General features: G+C 34.3%; 2 protein-coding genes across 2 annotated transcripts; both read left to right on the top strand.

Moving 5' to 3' along the window:
• Nucleotides 1-4,171: 4,171 nt before the first annotated feature.
• LOC100619985 (putative olfactory receptor 8G3) lies at nucleotides 4,172-6,011 on the top strand. Its single transcript, XM_007495453.3, has one exon. The coding sequence runs from the start codon at nucleotides 4,175-4,177 to the stop codon at nucleotides 5,087-5,089; it is 915 nt and encodes a 304-aa protein (XP_007495515.2). The 5' UTR covers nucleotides 4,172-4,174; the 3' UTR covers nucleotides 5,090-6,011.
• Nucleotides 6,012-14,709: 8,698 nt separating this feature from the next.
• LOC100619945 (olfactory receptor 150) lies at nucleotides 14,710-15,651 on the top strand. Its single transcript, XM_016422584.2, has one exon. The coding sequence runs from the start codon at nucleotides 14,851-14,853 to the stop codon at nucleotides 15,649-15,651; it is 801 nt and encodes a 266-aa protein (XP_016278070.2). The 5' UTR covers nucleotides 14,710-14,850.
• Nucleotides 15,652-24,624: the final 8,973 nt, after the last annotated feature.

Below are 24,624 nucleotides of genomic sequence, written 5' to 3'. Positions count from 1 at the left end.
CATCTATAACCCAGAGGAATTCCTTGTCATATCTGGGAGGGGGGAGGGGAAAAGAGGAGGTAAAGTACATTAATCATGTAATTATGGAAAAATACCGAAATAAATTTTAAAAAATTATTGTTTCCAACTACTTCAAAAAGAAAGCCACAATCTCCATAATCCAAAATACATTGATTTTTAATAGATACATATGGGACAAACTATTTTTTTTAAGTTTTTTAGATGAGCAAGGCTGGGTATTTTCATAAATACAGAAAACCTCAGTTTAAGCGAATCATTTAACTTCCTGATAATCTCCATATGGAATAGGAATAAAAATGTACATTAATAAATTAAATACAATTAGGCATGTCCAGACTTAGTTAATATTTATTGAAGTATTATTAATGGATTTTTTTATGATAAGGCTTTAGTGAAATTCTGTAGAGTTGTTTTTGGCTAGATTTTGTTTAAGATTTTATCATGATTGAGATAAAGGCATAGATGTTATCCTTATGAAATAAAAAGTTGACATAAGCCTGGGCTGCATAATTAACAGGAAATATGACACAATTTGCATCTAAAATTATCTGGACAAATTGAAACAGTAGTCAAAATCTAATCAAATGATTTTTATGTATATTTTACTTCATTTTTTACATTAAGGAAGAACTCCACTTATTGACAAATATTACAATGTACTTGTGATTTACTACATACTTATTTTATAAAAATATATCAAATGTATTGATATTTTCTGTTTTTTTTAATCATCATAGTTATATCAAGTATCCTTACTCCTATTTCTGCAAGAAACTCATTGTATGACAAATAGTACATTTTTAGAAAGGAAAGTAATTCGTCCTAAGTGGTTGATACAATAAAAAGTCCGAAACTATTTGCAATATGTAAAACCTATGAACTTCCTGTCTCCTTGAAGAGGGTAGACAGGGAAATAATTTTTATGATTGTGGCACAGTCTAACCATGAGCACTTAATAGTCTTCAGCTACTTAAGTTATTCTCTCTTTCTTTAAGCTCTTACCTTCTGTCTTGGAATCAATACTGTGTATTGGTTTCCAGGAAGAAATATGCTCTATTTCTTTAATGAATCTTTGTAATTGTATCTATACAAGTATTTTGTGTGTTTTGGGAGGATGAGATGCAGATATTTTATAAATTTTGTACTTATTTAGAAAGGGATTTCCTTTTGTATTTTGTATTATTGCTTCTTTTTTGTTGTTTGTTTTTTGTTTTGTACATATGCTGCTGCATGTTGCTCACTGTGACTTTGCTGAAGCTTTAAATTTTCTATTAGTTGTCTGTTGATTTCCTAAGATGCTCCAAGTAAACTTTCATATTGTTGGCTCATAGGAATAGTTTTATCTCTTCTTACCTATCATTTGTCTTTTAATTGGCACAGTTAGAGTCAAGGAGACTCATATTCCTGAATTTAAATCTGGTGTCAGACACTTGTTAACTGTGATCCTGGGAAAGTCACTTATAGTTTGCCTTAGTTCCCTCATCTATAAAATGAGGTAGAGAAGGAAATGGCAAACAACTACAGTATCTTTGCCAAGAAAATCCCAAATAGGGTTACAAAGGGTAGGACATGATTGAAAAAACAAGTGAATGAAAACAAAATCCTTATATGTGATAAAAAAAATCTTCGTATGTAACTGGAGTTTATTATTTAGAGTTAAGATATTTATGATTAACTAGGCTAAAGTGTCCTCCCCTTTCAAAATTATTCTTACTTTCTCAAATTCTCTCAGAGGACTTGTCTCCTCTACCTAGAACATACTCCCTCTTTACCTCTGTATCTTTTAATTCTTAGTTTCCTTTGACATTTAATTCAAGGACTATATCCTTCACAATATTCCTAGGCTCTTCTTTTCTCAATGCTACCCCTTGAAAACACTTTTTAAATGTATGTTTTGTATTTACTTAGTTATATGTACATTATTTTTTCCTAGTAGATTGTCAGCTCCTTGAGGGCTGAGATTATTTTCTTGTTTGTCTTCAAATAGCCACTGACCTATCTAGTATAATAGTTGATATATATTAGGTATTTCATAAACACTTGTTGTTGAATATGTTTACCTTTTATTTATATCTGCATACAAGTTATACTCTTTCTAATAGCCATAAACTTCTTAGGGAAGGCACTGAGGCACTTTTCATCTCTGTGTTCCTAGCCTCATAACACTATGCTTTGCCTTTCCAAAGGGATCAGAATTGTGATTTCATTAACAGAGGGAACTCTGAGGAGGAAACTCCCTCTGCCAATGGAAATAGGTACCTGATTTGAAACTTACAGGTTTAGAAAATTGTCTGAGGACATTGAAGATTAAGTGAATTAGTCGAAGTTGCATAGCTAGAAAGTCTCAGAGGTAATCTTGAATCCAAGTCTTTCTCTTTACAAGGATAACTGGATCAATTATGACACAATTCCTCTTACCTTGTTCTGGTTTATGTTCAAATTAATTAAATAAAATTGGATCTTTAAGATGGTGTTTCTCAGGATTAGACCTAACTGGAGTTATCCTTCTGAATCTCTATCCTAAACTACATGATTGGGTGAAGTGGGATTACAGCCACACTTTCTTTACCCCCCAAGGAATTTTGGTAAACAATTGGGAAATTAAATGATATGTCAAAGCAAAGGATCAAAAAGGTAAACACTTGCAAAATCTTCCCCACAGAGCTGGATCCCTGATGAGGCCAGACCCTAGGGAGCCTTAGTCTGGGTTGTTCCTTATAAAGTCCCTGAAATCTTCATATGGAGACTAAAACCATCACATCACCTCAATGAGCACCTCTGTTAGACCTAGAAAGTTATGGTTTATCTGTTGCATTGGTGAAAGAGTTCATATACAAAGCTGTAATGAGAATTAATCTTCTCTACTTTCACACTCCCTAGATTGCTTTTAAATTGATATCAATGTTTTCATCCACTTAACAGGAAGCTTGAGATGATCACTAAGGACAAAGTAGATGAAAAATAAACAAAATACAATACTGGATGGTGAGTGTCTCACATAGTTGTCATGATCTGCCTTTTCAAACTTCAATGCATGGTATTTTAGGGTGGTAAAATTTCACTTTTCTATTCTGTTCAGTTCATTTGTAGTGAAAACTGGACTAATTTGAGCCTGATAAAGCCTTTAAAGTAAGAATTAATAATGTGCAAGTATAATAGAAATTGCAGTAGCTCTAGTTTCTTAGCATAAGAAAATCTATAAATAGCCAACAGCTACTTCAGTGAGATATTGGAAAACCATTAGACCCCGCTGAGACATTCTTTATCAAAAATAAAAAGGTGCCATACTTCCTACAATGCCAGAATTTAATCTCCATTTCTAGCCAGTTCAGGGAATTTGACAGATGGTTTTGTGCACCTTAAATTTCAAACACATGAACAGAAGCTTGAAAGATAAAAGAGAATGTAAAATAAGGTTGATGATTTCTCCCTATTTTTTTTTCTTTTAAAATGTTATTTGTTGTATAGATGTTATATGTTGTATAGCTCTTTAGAAAAGGAGATAAGGTGGAAACAAAGAAGGGAGAAAGTTTTTGTTTTGTTTATGTGTTTCAATCGAATCTTACATTTCTGGCCTCTTTTGGGATTTTCAACTATACTGGAATGATGTGTCACTTCCTTCTCCAACTCACTTTACAGATAAGGTAACTGAGGCAACAGGATAAGTGACTTGCCTACAGTCACACAGCTAATAAGTATCTAAGCCTGGATCAGAAATCAACTCTTCCTGATTTTAGGGTTGGTGCTCTATTTATTGCTTTAAATAACTACCCCTGTCTTTCTAGCCTAGCTCAGGGGAAATTATAATGCTGCCAAAAAAAATTGATAAAAAATATTTTTTAAAAGTGCTGAGAGGATCTCACTATATCTAAATCCTCTTTCCATGACTGATGCATTCTCTAACTTAATGCCAAAATTTTCATTCTTTTGCTTGGAAAAAAATCAGAAATTGTATTTTCTTGGATTTAAATGAACTATAGGACTGTGAGGTAGTAAGAGTTTTAGGTGTCCCCGAGGTCAGATACAAAAGCAAAATGAAAGCCCTAATTAATGAATTTCTTCAATTTTGAGAATTGCCTCTGGCTGTGGTTAATCATGAATATATTCTTTAATGACTATTTTTATTCCCATCCCCACAGATGCCATCCAGGCCATGGAAACAGGAAATCACTCCACAGTGACTGACTTTATCCTCGCAGGATTAACAGATCAGCCAAAACTCAAGTTCCTCCTTTTCTTCTTATTCCTGTGCATCTATGTGACCACTGTCGTGGGAAACTTAGGCATGATCACCCTGATTGGGTTCAGTTCCCACCTTCACACCCCCATGTACTATTTACTCAGTTGTTTGTCCTTCATTGATCTTTGCCATTCCACTGTCATCACTCCCAAAATGCTTGTTAACTTTATGTCCAAGAAGAACATCATCTCCTACAATGAGTGCATGACTCAACTCTATATCTTTATCATTTTTATTGTTTCTGAGTGTCATTTGTTGACTGTGATGGCATATGACCGTTATGTCGCCATTTGTAGCCCTCTGTTGTATAATGTCATTATGCTATTGGGCGGGATGAGCATGATAGGCTTGCTTGCTGCTACTGCTCAGACCGGGTGCATACTCAGATCATTCTTCTGCAAAGACAACATCATCAATCATTATTTCTGTGATCTCAATCCCCTCTTAGAGCTTTCTTGCTACAGTACCTATGCTTGTGAAGTGGTCATTCTACTCTTTGGGGTAATTAACATAATTTTCCCAATTCTGACTATCCTTAGTTCTTATTTCTTCATCATTGCCAGCATCCTCCGTATCCAATCAACAGAGGGAAGATTTAAAGCCTTCAGTACCTGCAGTTCTCACATAATTGTTGTTTCCATCTTCTATGGTTCTGCAGCATTCATGTACTTACAACCCTCCTCAGTTAGTTCTATGGACCAGGGAAAAGTGTCCTCTGTGTTTTATACCATCCTGGTGCCCATGCTGAACCCTCTGATCTATAGCCTGAGGAACAAAGATGTCAAAGTTGCACTAATCAAAATATTGGAGAGAAAAAAATTCTGGTGAAGAAAAGAAAAGTGAGAGAGACAATGTTAGAGATTGGAAGATGCAATGTTAGTTCTTGGAAAATTGGGATACATTAATATATCCATTGGGGGCATAGTCACTTTTCTGTTATTTTTCTCTTTTCCTTGGCTTCTGCATCTTTTTATAAACACTGCTCTGCATTTCTGAGAAGTAATGATGATGATTGGTTCTACTTATAAATAGTATCTATATCTTGTGCATTGGGTCTCATTGCTCTTAATATTTTTGCAATACAATTATTGAGCAGCTGTAAGGGTACTCTACTCAATAAAATAATTTTGTAATTATACCTTATCAGGTCTAAATTTATGATAATTTCCAGGTTCAAGATTGATTAGGTTTGGGTTTCAAAATCTCTCCTTTATACCCTGTTGACTAGGAGTTTCACCTTCTTGTGTTTTTTAGAAGAAATCCCCAGGAAATCTTAAAAATAGTTTTGATCCTCAAACCACCCAACCCTACTAAAGGTACTTGTGCCCCAGCAATAGGTATTAAGACTATTGGTCTAATCTGTCAACTGCCGCATTCTTCAGGGCTTGGCAAGATCTTAAGGTTCACAGCAATTCAGTTGTACTTTTGTTTACTCTTCATGTTTTTTTTTTTTACTTTTGATCAGCATAAAAATCCAATTAATTACTGATAAGTTCTATTATATTAACTTTTCCTACAAGTCTATTAGAATGTAGTGTGTTGAAGAGGATCAGGTTATAAAGAAATAAATACACTATGGTATGTAGAGAGGAGAACCATCATATAGCTTCACCAATTGTTTCCAGTTTTATAAAGGGCAACACACACACACACACACACACACACACACACACACACACACACACACCTTGTCAGTTACCAGACTACTATATCTATAAGGAGGAGAATATTGGAAGATCTATACTCAGGCAAATATAACATGAATCTAGTTTGAGTTAGCTCCTAAAATTACTATATATTATTGTATAAAATCTGAAGAGAAAGGCAATATAATTCAGAGGAAGGAGTGATGAGATTAGAGATAAAGTACTTAGATTGAAATCCCAGAATTTTTTTCTATGAATTATACTGCTTCTCTGTTCATATTTTATATAATAAGAGAGTCATAATTAGTTATTCTAAGAGCTAGATCAAATTAGATTCATATTACCTGCACCTGGGAATAGATCCTCCACTATCATTGTGGACAAGTCAGTTAAACTCTGATCCCATTTCCTCATCTAGAAAATCAGATAAATGACATTTAATTTCCATCCCAACTCCAAATCAGAATCTCTGTGGTTGTTTTCCCCCGAGTGACACACAGAGGGAGTTATTGAAATAAGCAGACAACCCACTGAAATAATCAAAACTTAGTTTATATTTATGGGGAAATATTTTTCAGAATCAAAGTAAACCTTTTTACTATACTCATGGGATAAAGAAGTAATAGCATTCTTTAAAAGCGATAGGAAGAAAGATGCCCAGAAATTCTATTGTTCTCTTTTCTGGAACTACTTGTTACCAGCTTTGTTGGATTTTTGACAGTTTATCTTTTTTTTCTTTTAATTTTAATAAGCATGATTGTGTTAACCCCTTAACTTATTGGAAAGGCCTCTATCTTATACACATTAAAGAAAATACTATCTCTTGGTATTATGTAGGCATTAATTATTATATTAAGGAAAGATCTATTTTATTCCTATATTTTCCAGTGTTTTTACAAGGAACAGATCATCCAATTTATTGTCTTTTTATTAATGTGGTCAGTTATGTTTATAATATTTTAATATATAATATAATATATAATATATAATATAATATAATATAATATATAATATAATAACATAGAGCCATCTCTGAATTCCTGGTATGTCTTACTTCATCATAGTATATAATCTTGGTGATGTATTGTAGTATTCCTATTAATATTTTATTTAAAATTTTGTATTGCTATACATTTGAGATATTGGTCTGTTCTCTTCCTCTCTTGATTTTCCTTGGTATAAATCAAGACCGTATTTTAAACTAAATATTATATAAAATTCGCATGCAAATCCAGTAGGTCCTAGAGTTTTTTTTTTTTTTGGAAATTTATAATGTATTATGGTTAGATCTTTTCCGAAGACACACACACACACACACACACACACACACACACACACACACACACACACATGCCTAATAGGAGAAAATTGAGGTCTTTATTATTGTGGTGACAGCTATTTCTTCTTCTAAGTCATTTAAGTTTTCTTTAAGTATTTAGACACTATAAAATTTGCTGCATATATGTTTAATTTAGATTCTGTTTTATTGTCCATGGTACCTTTCAGCAAACTATGATTTTCTTGTTTTTCTATTTTAATTAAGTCTACTTCTCGCCATTGTTCTGTCTGATACCTCAGTTGCTAATTCATGTCTTTTTACTTTACCTGAAGCACAACAGATTGTACTGCAGAATTTTATTTTAACTGTGTATAGCTTTCTGTTTCAAGTGTGTTTGCTGACAAGCTTGACAGACAACATATTTTGGACTATATTTCCTAATCCATTCTGCTATTATCTTCTCTGTTATTAGTTAATCCCCTTCACTTTAATAGTTATGATTTTTGATTGAGTTTCCTTCCATTCTACTTTCATACGTTATATGTTTCCTAAATAAAGAAGAGAGTAATGATAGGAAAAATAGGAAACAGTATCAATCCTTTAATTTTAGTGTAATATCCTAATATGTAATATGCTCTGCCCATTATGTATTTCCTTTTCCTAGTTCCCATTCACTAGCACTTAGCATTTATTCGATTTCTTTTGATTGCTCAATATTGCTTATTTTTTGTTTTTTTTTTTTAACCCAGTATTAGTGTTTCAAAGTTTTTGTCAAATTCTGGTCTTTTCATCAGGGATATTTGTTGTTCTTTACTTAAGTAAAGGTGAAATTTTTTCATGAAGGATTAATGTTCAGTTTTTGGGGGTAGATTATTTTGAAACTTAATTCTTTATCCTTTTTCTATTGTAATACTATATTACAAATTATTTTCTCCTATAGGGTTGTTACTGCTAAATTGTGTGATACTAACTAGGACTCCTTAGTATTTGAATTCTTTCTTACTACTGACAGTATTTTTTTCTTTCACTTGGATTCTGTTCCAAATATTGGCGATAATGTTCTTTGAATTTTTTTTTATTTATAAGTTTCTTTCTAAAGGAAAACAGATTTTTTCTACTTTGTTTTTGTCTCCTGATTCTGAGATATGGACAGTTTCTTTTATGAATTGATGAAATATGATGTTTAGTCTCCTTTTTACTTATATTTTTCAGAATTTCTAATAGTACTCAAACAGATTCCCCAATAATATATTTCCCAGGAGGATTGTTTTGATATGGGGTACTTTATGGATTTTTCCCTATTTTTTAGTCTTTTCACCTTAATTTATCATTTCTGAATTTGTCATGAAATCATTTCTATCTATTCTAATTTTCATGGAAAATTTTAAACCACTTTTTCTAAGCGGGTAAATGTTTTCAAATGTTCCTGTCATTTTGTTTCTTATCATTATGCTAGTGCTTTCACTTGTAGCTCTTTTTTTATTTATTGCTTTATCTCATCCAAGAAGCCTTTTTCCAAAGACATATTTTTAGCAGATTTGCATACAATGATTTGGCTTCATTCCCTTCTCTGGGGTTCTCAGAGTGAGTATTTCTGTCACATTTATGTGTTTTGGTGGGATTTTTTCATTTGCTTGTTCTTCCAGCCTATTTATTACCTTTAGAATTTATGTGAGGTTCAGTAATACTGTGTTTACAGGGGAAGTAGTCATAAATTCAAGAAAATCTAATATTTGAATTAAATAATCCAAAAAGAGAAAAGTAATGACAGATTGGATAAGAAGACAAAACTCTATAATCTATAAATAAGAAGCAACATATTTATAAAGCAAAACATACACAAAATAAAGGTGAGAGAATAGAAAAAATATTATTCATCAAGTGAATCCAAAAAGTCAGGTCTTACAATCAAACTGACAAAGCAAATACAAATCTCCAAAAAAAAAAATAATAAAAAGGAACAAATAAGGAAACTACATTATACTAAAGGAACCACAGGCAACAAATGAATATAACTAATAATCCTAAGTGCTGTAAATCTTGAAATCTCTCCAACTTGTGAATGTTAAAAATTTCCCCATCGGGGAATTCTTAATTGGAACAAATTCCCTACTGAGAAACATTCCCCATTTTGATGTGAGAACTCGCCAGGATCAGAAATTGGAGGACCATTTCTCCAACCATACTTAAGACTGCTTTAGGAGAGAAAACTCCTTGCTAAACAATGAAAGTACTTGGACCCATGCTTATACTAAGGCAAGGAGTTCTTTGAGCCAGGCCTGTTTTTAGAATTGATACAATGGGATGCTAGGTACCTAAAAGGGTCGGGCAAGTTTTCTCTTGATGAGATTAGTTGACTTGGCTGTGTTTTCTCTCGTTCAGACTTACTGAGGAGATTTGGTCGGCACAGCAGCATTTTTTCTGATTCAGACTTACTGAGGAGATTGGTCGACTTAGCAGGAATTTAGATGGGCAGTCCTTTGGAAAGCATCTACAGTGATTGGTAGATGTAGGGACTTAGGGGAGGTGACATGGGAGAAAAACCCCTATATAAGAAAAAGCAGAATCTCTTGAGGAGAGATCCTTTTGAAGAAATCCTTTTGGAGGATCTCTGATGAGGATTGCTTGGGAAGAATCTCTTGAGAGAGGCTCTGGAGAAGGGAAGCTCTTGGAGGACAATCTCTAAGGAGGTCTCGCTGGAACTCCTCTAAGGGGACTCTGTCCCTCTGGAGGCTCTGGAGAGAGGCCCTTTGGAACAGTCTCTGGCTGGAAGGCTCTCTGGTGAAGTCAGCTGAGATGGAGCTGGCCTGGTGTCACTAGAATCCTTGCTTAGGCAGACCTTGTGGTGAGTGTTAAAAGACTGACTGACTGATCCCTCTCTCTTAAGACTCAGGTCTAGGCCATGTTGGCTTAAGGCCCTTCATACTTATTTCCTTTTTCTCTCTTTTCTTTAATTCCACATTTGTATTAATTAAAATCTCTATAAAACCCAGTTGACTTGGGTATTTGAATAATTGGGAATATTTCCCTGGCGACCACCTTATATTTGATTTAAAAACCAAGACACTGTAGTAAAACGTATTTTCTGTGGTCAAAATTACTCACCCTCTCTTATATCTATCACAATTTATATCTTCCACCATTTTAACTCACTACAGTTTATGGGCTTCACTATTCTAAATCTCACAATGGATAGATTCATAGATAGATAGATACATAGATAGATGCATGGATGCATAGATAGATAGATAGATAGATAGATAGATAGATAGATAGATGAATAGATAGATAGATAGATAGATAGATAGATAGATGGATAGATAGATGAAGAGATGGATGGATGGATAGATACATATATAGATAGATACATAGATATAGATAGATGCATAGATAGATACATAGATAGATGCATGGATACATAGATAGATAGATATTTATTATAATTTGATTTCTTACTTTTCCTTACAACTGTATTAGTGGGGGACTTGATGGAGGAACCAAAGTTGCTAGACACTTGGGGATTAAATATAAAGTGACACTTCCTTCCTTCCTCCCCTTCCCCCAAATTGAACTGTTGACCAATGGAGTCAGTCTAACTAGATTAAAAGGGTAAGTAAGATTTTGCTTCAGCGTCCTTCTTGAAATTATGTTTTTTTTTTTAATTCCAATCCTAACACAATGAATCTGATTCAAGTTTCTATTAAAAATCAAGATGTCTATTTTATTTAGGTGTAAAGGATGAAGGGTAATGAGGACAGGGGGAAATAGAAATCCCTAGCTATTTCCCCTATACATATCTTGAGGGTTTGAACCAGGGAATGTTCTTTAGAAATAAGCTCTGGGTTCCCCAAAGGGAAAAAAGAGAGTCTTTATCCTAAAGATTGTCACCAGTTGAGAGAGATTTTTTGCTGCTCAGGTAAAAGGATTGAGAGATTTTTGTATCTTCACAGCCAATGGTAGTTCCCTCCTTCTCTGCTCAAGAAGCCCAAGACAAGAGTTCTTGGTTTCCCCTAACTGCCTTTTGAGACTGGCTAGAAAATTCCATACCATCCCCTGATATCAACTGGTGTTCCATCTGCTTATCTTTTGAGACATTTCTTCAAAATTCTATTTTTTCATTGCTTCTGGTCTTTCCCTCTTTATAGACAACCAATTTAACTTTTTTCTTTGTTTGAATGTTGACGCTATGCCACTTGAAATATATATATATATATATATATATATATATATATATATATATATATATATGTTTTGTTGATGTTAATTCATTGCCTAGGGTACCTTTCAGCGAAATGCAGAAACTGGCTTTGACACAGACATTCTTTATTCTAATACCAGTACTATATTTATAATGCCATATTGTCAAATTTATATGAATGAACCATTCTCAATTAATAAATGGTCAAAAATATAGAAAGTTTTCAGATGAAGAAATCAAATATATATAGAATTCATATGAAAAATACTTTAAATCATTATTGATTAGAGAAATGCAAATCAAAATAACTCTGAGGTATCATTTCACAACTATCAAGTTAGCTAAAATGAAAAAAGGGCAAAATGACAAATGCTGGAAGAGATGTGGGAAAACAGGGATACCAATACACTATTAGTGGAACTGTGAACTGATATAACTATTTTGGAGAGTAATCTGGAATGATTTCCAGAAAGTTATAAAACTCTATATACCCTTTGACTCAGCATTATCACTATTAGCTCTGTTTTCTAAAGTGATAATGGAAAAGGGAAAAGAACCTATATGCTCCAAAATATTTATAACAGTTCTCTTTGTTATGGCAAAGGCCTGGGAATTGATAGAATACTCATCAATTGGGGAATGGCTAAGCAATTTGTGGAATATTACTGTGATGGAGTACTACTGCCCCATGATAAATTTTATGAGCAGGCTAATTTAATTTTATAAATGTAAAGACCTACACAATTTTATGAAGAGAGAAATGAGCTGAACCAAGAGACCATAATGTACAGCAGCAGAAAAATTGTTTGAAGAATAACTTGTCCACCTCCAGGAAAGAACTGATAGATAGAAATAAGTAAGAGAGTTTTATATGTACATATATATTTGTCAAATGATGCCTTCTCTAGTTCATGGACAGAAGGGAAGGAAGGACAAAGAGATATACTTGGAATTTTTTTTAAACATTATTTTGTTTGGTCATTTTCATACATTGTTCATTGGAAACAGATCATTTTCTTTTCCTCCCCCCTACCCCCCCCTTCCCTAGCCGAAGCGCGATTTGTCTGGGTATCATATGTGTCCTTGCTCTGAACCCATTTCCTTGTTAATGGTATTTGCATTAGGGCGCTCATTTAGCGTCTCTCCTTGATCATGTCCCCTCAACCTCTGTAGTCAAGCAGTTGCTTTTCCTCGGTGTTTTTACTCCCTCAGTTTTATACTTGGAATTTTAATGTAACAAACAAATCATTTTTTAAAAAGCAAAAAATTATACTTTCTAATACTCAAAATAAAATATAACTGTTTGATATGTTGTTTGTTCTATTATTTCATGGTGGTTTGTTAGTATTACCTCAACAACTCAAAAGCAAACTACTTCTAGACTAAGTTATATAATTCTACCACTTTAGCACATTGGTAATCACAGCTTAGTAAGAATAAATACTTCCTGATTCATTACTTGATGATAATAAACTGGGGAGTAGGAAGACTGGATAAAATGCACCCAAATTGAAGTTATTTTATACTGAGGAGCAAAAGATTATTTCTCTAGATTGTCATTTAACTTTTCCAATTTCACTGCACTCTTTCCCTCTATATCCCTACCTACATTTGAGTTAGATATTGCTTTCTCACATACTTAGAAAGTTGATTTGATGTCTTCTTGGACTATCACCTTTCAAAGGTCTTATTTTCTATATAATTTAATTGAATTTTGCATTAATTCATAAATAGTGGGTGATTTAACTATGGTAAAGATAATAATGCTAGATTTTACTGTTGTGTTTAGTAGATAGATAATTGTCTTCAACATTAGTAATAACTGTATTCAACTCCTACTTCACAAATTTTTGGTTTTATGACTTTTGGCAAGTCACTAACATTACTGTATGTATCAACTTGCTAAGGCTAGAAATTGCAAAGCAGTTACTAATCTTTGTTAGATTTTCCACATTGGGAACTTCCTTTACCAAAAAAATTGCCAGTCTAGTTTTAAAAAATCCTAACATAACATGTCATGAGCACATCAGAATTATTTTTCCATTTTTTTCCATTTTTCCATTATTTCAAAATTTCCAGATGTGTTGCAATTCTAAGAAAGTTTTCCAGAAATTCACATACTTGTGGCCTAACCACATCTTGAGTACTCAAGAAAAAATGAAAAGAGGATTATCTTATAAAGCAGCCTATTAAACAAGCAAAGCATGATTAGAAGTTACTGATTAAGTTGAATTGGGACAAGAATATGATCTACAAGACAAATTACCTTTTCCAGGATAAGCCTGTATTGTAGATGAACTAAAACCCTAGGGAAGTATACACCAGTTCATAATAAGGCCCTTGGAAACTATGCATTAAACTTAAAATATAAATGTCTCATGAATCAACAGTTCCAGTGAGATTGAGACATGGTGTTCTCTTTCCTGCACATACAAAGGACCCTTGGGATAAACTAATAACAAAAAAACATCATCTTATCATCTTTCAGAACTCCTAGGGCAACTGAGAAATCAAAATACATGCTTACATCACCACAGAAGGAAAAAGGAACAAAAAGATCCATACTGCAGATGATCTCACTTGACTTCTTGACAAAGTGCATAGATATCTTCAATGGAGACCCAACAGTGGAGGGTGCCTGCCTCAATTCAATTGTCTTAATTGTTTATATTAAATCAATCATTATGGGGGTCGCTCTGATACCTGATTTCCTCCTTTTCTTTGATTCACTGCTAGCCCTGAGCACTAAGGAGAATACCTCTGAGCAAAAGACATCTAGAGACATCTAAAGATGCTGGGAATGTTAATGGCTTTAATCCCTTAGTGCCTTGGGTAATTGCTTCAACAGAGAAGAATATGGACAGGAATTGAAGAGAGAAGGGCCTTAGAAAGTAACTTAATGGAATACCTGGAAGTTATCCTGTTCCATAACTCCTGAGCATTTATTTTTGTCAACAGAATGAGTCTATACCAGTAACAAATTCCTTGCTAATACAGAATGAGGAAAACTTGGCCATAGCTCATTTCTGACTGTTGTGTTTTTATGAACTATCATTCTAGTACTAATTCTTAGACAAAATAACAATAAGAATAAAATAAGATTAAGATGATAAGGCAAAGATTAAAAACTAGTAGTAATTAAGACTTTGACATGTCTCATCATGCCAAACATCAATGAGATCAATAACCCTAAGAGCAAGCACTGAATAAACAAAAAGTTTGGGATTTAGAGGGACCCATTCAATGTAAAACATTTCTTTGGTGTAGTGGGGAGAAGGGGGTATATGGAGATCTGCTCTAATGAACTGCTTTCCCTTTCCTACAGGTCCACCACTCAGAAAAAGGAAATCACTCTGAAGTGACGGAATTTATCATTGCAGGCTTAACAGACCAACCTGAACTCCAGATACCTCTTTTCATCTTCTTCCTGGGCATCTATGTGGTCACTGTGGTAGGAAACCTGGGAATGATCATCCTAATTATTCTTGGTTCCCACCTTCATACCCCCATGTACTATTTCCTCAGTTGTCTGTCCTTCATTGACCTCTGTCAATCCACTGTCATCACCCCCAAAATGCTTGTGAACTTTGTGTCAGAGAAGAACATCATCTCCTACTCTGAGTGCATATTTCAGCTCTACTTCTTCATTTTTTTAATAATTTCTGAGTGTTACATGTTGGCAGTGATGGCATATGACCGCTACGTTGCCATCTGTAGCCCTCTGCTCTATAATGTCATCATGTCCCATCAGGTCTGCTCCTGGCTGGTGGGTGCTGTGGGTGTTGTGGCGGTGGTTGGTGCCACAGTTCACACGGGTTGCATGCTTAGAGTTTACTTCTGCAAGGACAATATTGTTAATAATTTCTTTTGTGATCTTCTTCCCCTGTTCAAGCTCTCTTGCTCTGACACCTATATCAATGAAGTAGTGCTTCTGGCTTTTGGTTCATTTAACCTTTTTGTCCCATCCCTGACTATTTTTAGTTCTTATGTTTTCATCCTCTTCAGCATTCTCCGTATCCAGTCCACTGCTGGCAGATCTAAAGCCTTCAGTACTTGTAGCTCCCATATCATGGCTGTTTCTCTATTCTTTGGTTCAACTGCATACATGTATCTGCAGCCTTCTACCAACTCCATGGACCAGGGGAAAGTGTCCTCAGTGTTTTATACCATAGTTATCCCCATGCTGAACCCCCTGATCTACAGCCTCAGGAATAAAGATGTCAAGACTGCACTGAGGAAAATCCTAGAGAAAAGAGTGTACGCATGAAGAGGGAAATGGCCACTGTTATGGGATCAATCGCTCTGTCAATGTTGCTTTTCTTTTACAGGAATATTATCTTGTCATCTCATAAGGTACAATACACTGATATGATCCTTCTTTTCCCAACCCCATTACTATCATGTACCCCTTGACTTTTGCCTCTCCTCCCAATCAGTCACATTATAGAAACTGTAATAATCAAATGAAGACCTATTAGTAATGAAATACAAAGTATCATGTATTAAATCAGAGTGATTGCAAGCATTTTTAGACCCTAACAGTGCTGTATTTCACTTGTTCTCTGGAGTCACCATTCTGTAATTTTCCTTCATTTTTATAAATTGATTTTCTATATTTAATAGCTAACATTTGCAAAGACTGTGAAGCTCATAAAATACTTTACTTACATTATCTCATTTGATCCTCACAGTCTCAAGAAAAGGTACCAGTGTACGGGGAAAGCAAAGATGAAAGAGGTTAAATTATTACCCAGGGACAGACAGCTAGTGATAGCTTGAGGTAACAATTGACTCCAAGTGCAAAATTATTCACTATGCCACTTAGCTGCCTTAATGTACGAGAGGATTTTAGTTCTTTTTTTAAAACCTTTATCTTGGTTCCAAGGCAGAAGAGCAGTAAGTGCGAGGCAATGGAGATCAAGTGATTTGCCCAGGGTCACACAGCTAGTAAGTGTCTGAACCCAGGACCTCCCATCTCTGGGCCTGACTCTTAATTCACTAAGCCACCTAATTGCTCCCAGGATTTTAGTCCTAAAAAAGGAAGAACTTTTGAATCCATCTCAAGCTCCTGATTTTTAAAATGAGGGATTTTATACATGGCACTAATAAATGTTTTGCTCAAGATAGCACAGGTACAATTAAATTAGAATTTATGCAAGGGTCTCTAATTCCTGAATTAGTACTCTTTCTATTGTAGCATTCTGTTTTCCAGATCTATATTGTCTCTCACCTTGGCCTGCCATCCACTTTGTGATCCCATTTACTCTTATCTGCTTTTCTGTGTTGCACTTAGAGTTTGTGACTCATTGCTTTCTTTATGTTCCTCTTCTATGTGCCACTTAGGTCACCTTATTTCTCTCATTCAACTAAATTCAATAGTCATTTATTCAACATTTTATATACATAAACCAAAAGATAGTGAGAGTTCACTTGTTTGAAGGATAGTCTCTTAGTAGAGTCATAACAAATTTATTTTAATTGATAATTTAGACAATATTTTTCTTAATTTTGAATGTCAATTTATTAGAGCAATATTGCTGATAGATTTGTTGTGGGATATATACATTTTTTCATATGTATATAATTTATTAGATATGGACACAGATGAAAGTTTTGATGCTAACCATAAGCTAAGGTGGAATCATTCTCAGTTTGGGCAGAGATACTAAACCTAAAAAAGGAAGGGGAGAGAGAGATGATAATATATATCTAAGTTAAATATTCCCTGCCCTCAAAGAGCTTGTAACGTATCCAGAGACATCATATACTTATATCAAATATATAGAACATATTTTTGCTAGAAAGACATGAAAGGAACTTGAGGAGTAGGGGTGGAGATGAAGAGGTTTCATATACAAGGTGGTATCTGACCTGAGCCATGCAAAAATCTAGGTGTTCTAAAAGGCAGAGGTGAGGAGTGAGTATTTTTTTGATAAGAGGACAGTCAAAGCAAAAGCATAGAAATTGGAGATCAACTATCACATGTGAGGAAGACTATGGAAGTCAGTCTTGCTAGACTGTAGTGTGAATGGAGGGAAGCAATGTGCAATAATGTTAATATAGATTGGTGCTAAGTTGTTGAGGGTTTTAAATGATAAAGAAAAGCAATGATATGTGATCCTAGAGTTAATGAAGTTTACTGAATGGGAGATTGGCATGGTCATACCTTTGAATTAGGAAAATCACTTTGACAACTATTGAAAAGATAGATTTGGAGTGGAGAAATATCAAGTGGGGTCTACTGCAGTAGTAGGAATAGACGGGTATTGAAGAAGTACAGGCAAAAGATAATAAAAATCAGAACTAGATTGGTATCTTCAAATTGAGAGGGGAACAAATACGAAAAATGCAGTATAGGTAAAAATGACAAAAATTGGCAACTGTTTTTATGTGATGTGAAAATGATTATTTAAGAATAACAATTGGGTTGGAAATTTGGGTAACTGAGAGATGAGTGACACTTTTCAGCAGAAATGGGGTACTTCAGAAGTGAGATGAATATTGGAAAAAAGATCATTAGGTGATTTGGACAGATTGAGTTTGAGATACCAAAGTGATATTTTCTTTGCAATATCCAGGAGACAGCAGGCAACATGAGATAACAGTTCAGGATAGAAACTATATTTACACACACACACACACACACACACACACACACACACACACACACACATATATATATATATATATATACAGATATAGAAAGATATAGATATAGAAAAATGTAGATATATAGATTTGGAAGTCATTAATAGAAAGATGATAATTTAATGCCTGTGCATTGAAGCTAACCAAAAAGGAAAGTATAGAGAGAAAAGAGAAAAGAACCCAGGATGGAACCAGGGGGAGGATGATTGGTAGGTATAGTGTGGATATATATCTGACAAAGAAAACATGAGGAGCAGTCATAGAGAAAAGAACTAACATGGATCAATGTCACAAAAACTCAAATATAACTGCATGGAAGATGTATAGTGAGAATGAAAATTATTATGACTCTTTCAATCTCATAGAACCAAACTTATCTAATGAAATTCTTATCCAACTGATTTTTGTTTATTGAGTGACCAAGATCAGTCACTGAGCCTGAGCCTTCATATGATCCTTTTTTTATTTCTGACATGGAGTTATTATCTTGTCCCATTAGTGACCAGGATATAGGGCACTACTCCAAGAAAGAATTTCACAAACAAAATGCAGAAACTGGAGGCAGAAGGAGTATGAGTATCAGAAAGGAACAGCTAAAAGTCATTCTCTTCCCTGACCTTTTGAAAATAGAATTATACTCTTATTAAACCTGAGAGCCTGGGGGAACAATGAAAGTCATCTAGTTTTATGCTTGTATGTTGTAGATGTAGAGCCAAGGTCCACAAAGATTAAATGACTTATCCAGGATTTTAGATCTAGAAAATAGTTGAAGTGAGATTTTAACCCTGATCCTGCTAACTCCAAGTCAAATGCATTTCCTCTCAAAGTGTTAACAGCTCTATTTTATTTTCCATCAGCTATATATTTGCTATACTAGCACAATGAGACACAGCTTGCATATCAAATATTACTATGAAATTGAAGAATTACTTAGTGTCCAGGAGGGCCTGAGAGGTAGAGGTAAAGGGAATGAGAGAGAACAAAGATATGAGTCTACCATTCTGTGTGAGCCTCTGATGGATGATGACGATTATTGGAAGTCTCTCTAAAGTAGTACCTCTTCCCTATCCATGATGGATATTGCATTGATGGTGGTACAAATGTCACTTTTCCCAGCTACTTACTGAGAATTTTCTAAGGATGTCTATGTAAACATCACTTTTAAAGTGATCTCCCAGGTCCTTTTCTTCCTAAACATGCAAAGTATTTTTCCCATACAGGGCTCATTGCAGTCCTGAGATTAAAAACTCAAGAAAATGTCCTTTGCAAAGTCTGAGACTGTAGCAGAGTGAAGACTGGGTATCACGATGGTTGCCCAATCTAGAAAGGCAGGCAATACATTTAAATTAGGACAAGTGGCTATGTAGAAATGTAGGAAACAGCTAGAGAATTGCACCAAGTTATTTTGGTCCATCCTCTGCATCAGGGCACAATTCACCTTAACATTTTCAAAAACACCTAGCAAGATAAGCCATACCTCCCAAATCACTTTCAAATCTATGATATAATGAAGTTTGGTAGTAGTCTCTCAGTAACCGAGGATGACGATTGTCTTTGTGCGTTTTTGTGCACAAAGACCCTTGTGTGTGAATATTTAAGTAGAAAAGTCGATGCACAGAGACAGTCCCACTCTCTTGGCATTGGAAGCCTGGGTCCAGTGGTATGAAAAGTTGTTACACCTGGAGACTTCCTCAGCTGCATTGGATGGCCGTGTTCTCTTTTGTGCTCCAACACGCCCTGAGCACTCCACAGTGCTTTGCTGCGTCGCCATCTCAGCCTTTGAACCTTCTTATTGGTTTCTTCCGTCTGTTCCGCCGAAGCAGTCTTCACATGCTGGGTGAGCAAAGCCCTGGTTCACCAGGGGTCGACGACCCTATGGCTACCCTCACAAGGTTTGGCCGGCCTGTCGAAGCTGTTGCCCGGGGTGTGGCCGCTGCCGCATGCTAGCAGCTACTGGGAGCCACAAGTGAGAGCTGGGTGTCAGGTGAGGGTCAGAGGCTGGAGAGCTGCCCTAGGAGGGCACGACAAGCCCTCCATACCAAAGATGAAGTTTAAAGAATCCAGAAAGTGGGTGAGTCAGGGAAACCTGGGTTTGGATCCTGCCTTAGACACTTACTATGTGATCCTAGAGAAATCACTCAACCTCCCTGGGCCTCAGTTTCTTTTTCTGTAAAATAAGGGCCAGAAAGATTCCATGCCTTTGCATATCCCTTCAAACTCTAAATCTGTGATCCTGTGATTTGTGATCCTTCATGATTTACTAAAATAGATTTGACTTCTGAAAAATTAATGAAAAAGTATGCTGGGGAAAAAGAGAAACAGATGTGCCTCTTTCCATTGGTATGGAGAACCTTGGCATGAGACATATGTTTGTATATGTTCACACTGATGCCCATCAATCCATACAGATATGGATATGCATAAAACACTGACCTCAAATCTTCATTTTCAGATGCCAAAACACAGAGAGGCTTCTCTGGTCATCTGATATCTTTCTAATCCCCAAAACTGTACATGTTAAATTGAACTCAAAATAGATCGTGAGGATACAGATTATGATTTCTGTTGATCACTATTTAATTTACTTCATTAGTTAAGAAACATATCTGCAGAGCAATTAACTCAACATAAACCAGGGAAGATAAACTGATACAGTGATGAAAGTATCAAAGGAATTGGGAATTGAGCCCTATCTGGCTTCTCAGTATGACCCTGGGCTGGGCAAGTTGCTTAACCTCATTTTGCCTCAGGCTCTTCATCTATAAAATGAGAATAACAATAGCAGTACCTCCCAATTGTGAGGATTAAATGAGATAATAATTGTAAGCAATATATAAATGTTAACTCCTCCTATTATTATTATTCCCTGAGTTTACTCATTGATCAGTGACAGGATACTTAGAAAGGAAAGTGAATGAAATAAATGACTAGTTTTTACCTTATTAAGTCTAACTTTTGATGCTTTGATATTTTGTTGACTCTCACCTAACCCAGTTATATTCCCATGTCATCTAATACTACTCAGATTAAGCCGTTCCTTCTGGTCAGTCTTATTTTCTCATAGTTCATGCAAGTTACACATTCATTGTATTTCCTAGCTTTGCTCAGGTAATTCCATTTAACCAAAATGCCCTTTCTTTATGCTGAATATTCAAACTTTACCTCTTTTTTCCAGGAATGGATCAATTTTCACCTTCTCAATTAGGCCTATATTAAAGATGCTTATATAAGTTAACACTTGTATTAGCACTTAATTTCATAATATTGAACAGAAATCAAATGATTCCACTGGTATCATCCTGACTCACATAACTAAATTGAACCAGTTTAAAGCAGTAAACAGTCATGCTTCATATCTATGTCCCTCAACTAAGGGCCACAGGTATAATCTATATTTAATAAATATATTGATGTATTAATCTATGGTATTCATTTATTGAGAAGGTAAGGAGGTATAAGATAATGGAAAAGTCACTTTATTTCACTATGATACCTCAATAAAAGCAAAAGTTTCTGAGTCTATTATTTCATGTTATAATTAATTTTAAGGATGACCCATTTTTCTTCTTTTGGTGCCTTTCCTAAAATCAAATAAGAGACTATGAACATACTGAAAGAATAGAATAAGTTTCTTCTAATATGTGTTTTTGGCTTTTTTATAATTTATTTTTGTTTTATATATATATATATATAACATAATATACTATGTAAAATAAAATAACATGACAATATGATTTATTATAAATATGTAATAAATATGCTTATCTAAGATAAAAAAATTCTCATGTTAACTATATTCAAAAATGTCTCATTATTTTCTTACCCATCTATTCCATTCTCTCCCTCCCCCAAAAGGCAGTTTATATATATATACATATGTTTATATATGTATGTATATATGAACATACACATATTTCCCTACTTGTCATATTGTAAAATATGACCAATATTGCTTACACTAGAGGAAAATAATTCATGGAGGAAATCAATTGAAGAATGGTATGCTTCAATCTGCATTCAAACTCTATCTGTTCCTCCTATGGAGGTGGACAACCCTTTTCATCATGAGACCCTGGGAGCTAATCTGGATCCTTATTGTGTTGAAAATAATTGAGTCATCCACAGTTGATAACTATGCACTATTATTGTTATTATGTGCAAGGATCTCCTGGTTGTGTTTATTTCACTTTGCATCACTTCATAGATGTCTTGCCAGGGTTTTTTCGTGATCATTTTGTCATTTCTTAAGGCACAATAGTATTCTATCAAAATCATATGCCACAACTTGTTAAGCCATTCCCCAATTGAGGGGCATCCCTTCAGATTCCTGTTCTTTATCACCACAATGAATTTAGGGCATATTCTTTTCCTTTTTTTTTTCTTGGTCATTTTAGGAAATAAACCTAATTGTGGTATTAGTTCTAGGTATAGTACTTAATCAAAAGGTATATACAGTTTTAAAACTCTGAGTATCATTCCAAATTGTTCTCCCAAATGGTTAGAGAAATTCACAGGCCCACCAATTATGTATTAGCATTCCTACTTTCCATATCCTCCCCAACATTTGTCATTCTGTCCTTTTATCATTTTAGATGTTAAATGGTATCACAGAGATGTTTTGAATTGCATTTCTCTAGTCATTAATGATTTAGAGTAATTTTCGTATAGTTATGTATAGCTTTGATGTCTAAATTCACAAACTATCTTGCATATTTTGGCCACTTATCAGTTGATGAATGGTTCAAACTCATATATTTGACAAAGTTCTCTAAATATTTTAGGTATTAAACCTCTATCCAAGAAACTGTCCAAGATATTTTCTCCAACTTATTGCTTTCACTCTAGTCTTGGATAAATTAGTTTTATTTGCACAAAACTCTTCAATTCAATGAATACAAAATTATTTTCCAATTCAAAATGCTTTATATCTCTTGTTCATTTATAAATTACTTTTCTATCCATAGATAATATGTTCCCTATACTTCTGATTTTTATGATACAGATCATGTATCCTTTTTTGATCCTATTTATAAATGGTGTAAAACATTGGTCTATACCTAATTTCTGCCAAACTGCCTTCCAGTTTTACCAATAATTGTTACCAAACAGTGAATTCTTATTAGTCGAACTTGGAACTTTACCCTTGTCAAACATAAGGTTCTATGACTATTTGTGGTGTTTCTATTCTGTACTACTGATCTAGTTTTCTATTTCTTAACCAGTAATAGAATTTCTTTTTATTCATGAATTCTGGACATTTTGAATTTTAAAATTGTTGATCTCTCAGAGTCATATTCACCTGTGAGGATATATTAAGTAGACTTCTATCCTGTGTCAAACACCTACGTAAAATTTTTTAATACAAAATTAAAAGATCTGGAACATACATGTGAAATGCCTTTAAAAAGTTAATCTTTGAAGTGTTATTGCATAAAATTTATTATAATAAACTTCCATATAAAACCCAATGAAATCAATATTTGTTTAATGAGAAAAGCAATAATCATAGAAACAACTCACTATACAGAGCACTTTGCAAACATTACTGAATAGCAAATGATATTCTGTTATTTCTTTGTCATAGACTGAAGATACTGAAGAGGTTGGTCAATATAAGATGAATGAAACAATTGTAGGCATGGTTTAAGGAAATTGAATTCAACATTTGACTCTCATTTTTAGATTAAATTTAATTAATAATTAGCACAGTACCTGGCACATAGTAAGTGTTTAATAAATGTGTGTTGCCTTATTATTGACATGAGAACAAATTGATAAAGGCTTAGCTGCAATTCTTACTAATTTAAGGAAATCCATTCATATCCAAGTTTTAAGTGCTTTAATAGGTATGTGTTGTATTTTGTCAAAAGATTTTTCTGTATCTATTGATAAATTACTTTTGGTGATGTAATCAATTATATTAAACATTTCCCATATCAAATTATCTATATATAATCGGTATAAAACCTGTTTGGTCATGATTTATAGTCTTGATGATATATTGTTGTAGTCACCGGACTAATTATTTTATTTAGAATTTTTACATCCATATTCATTAAAGAAATTGTTCTATAAGTTTCTCTCTCTGTTTTTCTCTTCCTGCTTTAGGTATAATCAATGTATTTGTTTCATGAAATGGGTTCTTTAGAATTTCTTCTTTACTAATTGTCCTAAATAATTTATTTGATATTAGAACAATATGATCATTAAATATTTGATGAAACTCAATTGTAAATCCATCTGGTCCTGAGGCTTTTTTACATTATGGCAGACAAAGAAAATGCTCAATTTATTCATGGTTTTATGTGATCAATGGAAATCAATGGGAAAGGGAAGGAGAGAGGGATGGGGAAGAGAGAAGTGGGAGGAGGAAAGGAGGGAAATGAATCCACTGCCATATCTTTTTTCTTTCCTTTATTTCAAATTTCCCAATTCATCTTTAGGTAAGGACTAGTAAGAGACTCATTCTAAAGCTGTAGTGTAATGTGTCTGAATCAATCTTACCATCCTTAACCCTCTTGGCATCAATCCACAAGCCAGGTTACAGCAGGGAATTCTTCCCTCCAGAGAAAATCTATTAAACAAGAGGGGA

This window comes from Monodelphis domestica, chromosome 4 (genome assembly GCF_027887165.1).
Source record: "Monodelphis domestica isolate mMonDom1 chromosome 4, mMonDom1.pri, whole genome shotgun sequence".
Taxonomy (NCBI): domain Eukaryota; kingdom Metazoa; phylum Chordata; class Mammalia; order Didelphimorphia; family Didelphidae; genus Monodelphis; species Monodelphis domestica.
Note: the sequence above shows the minus strand (reverse complement) of the source record. Positions and strands in the feature narration are given on the sequence as shown.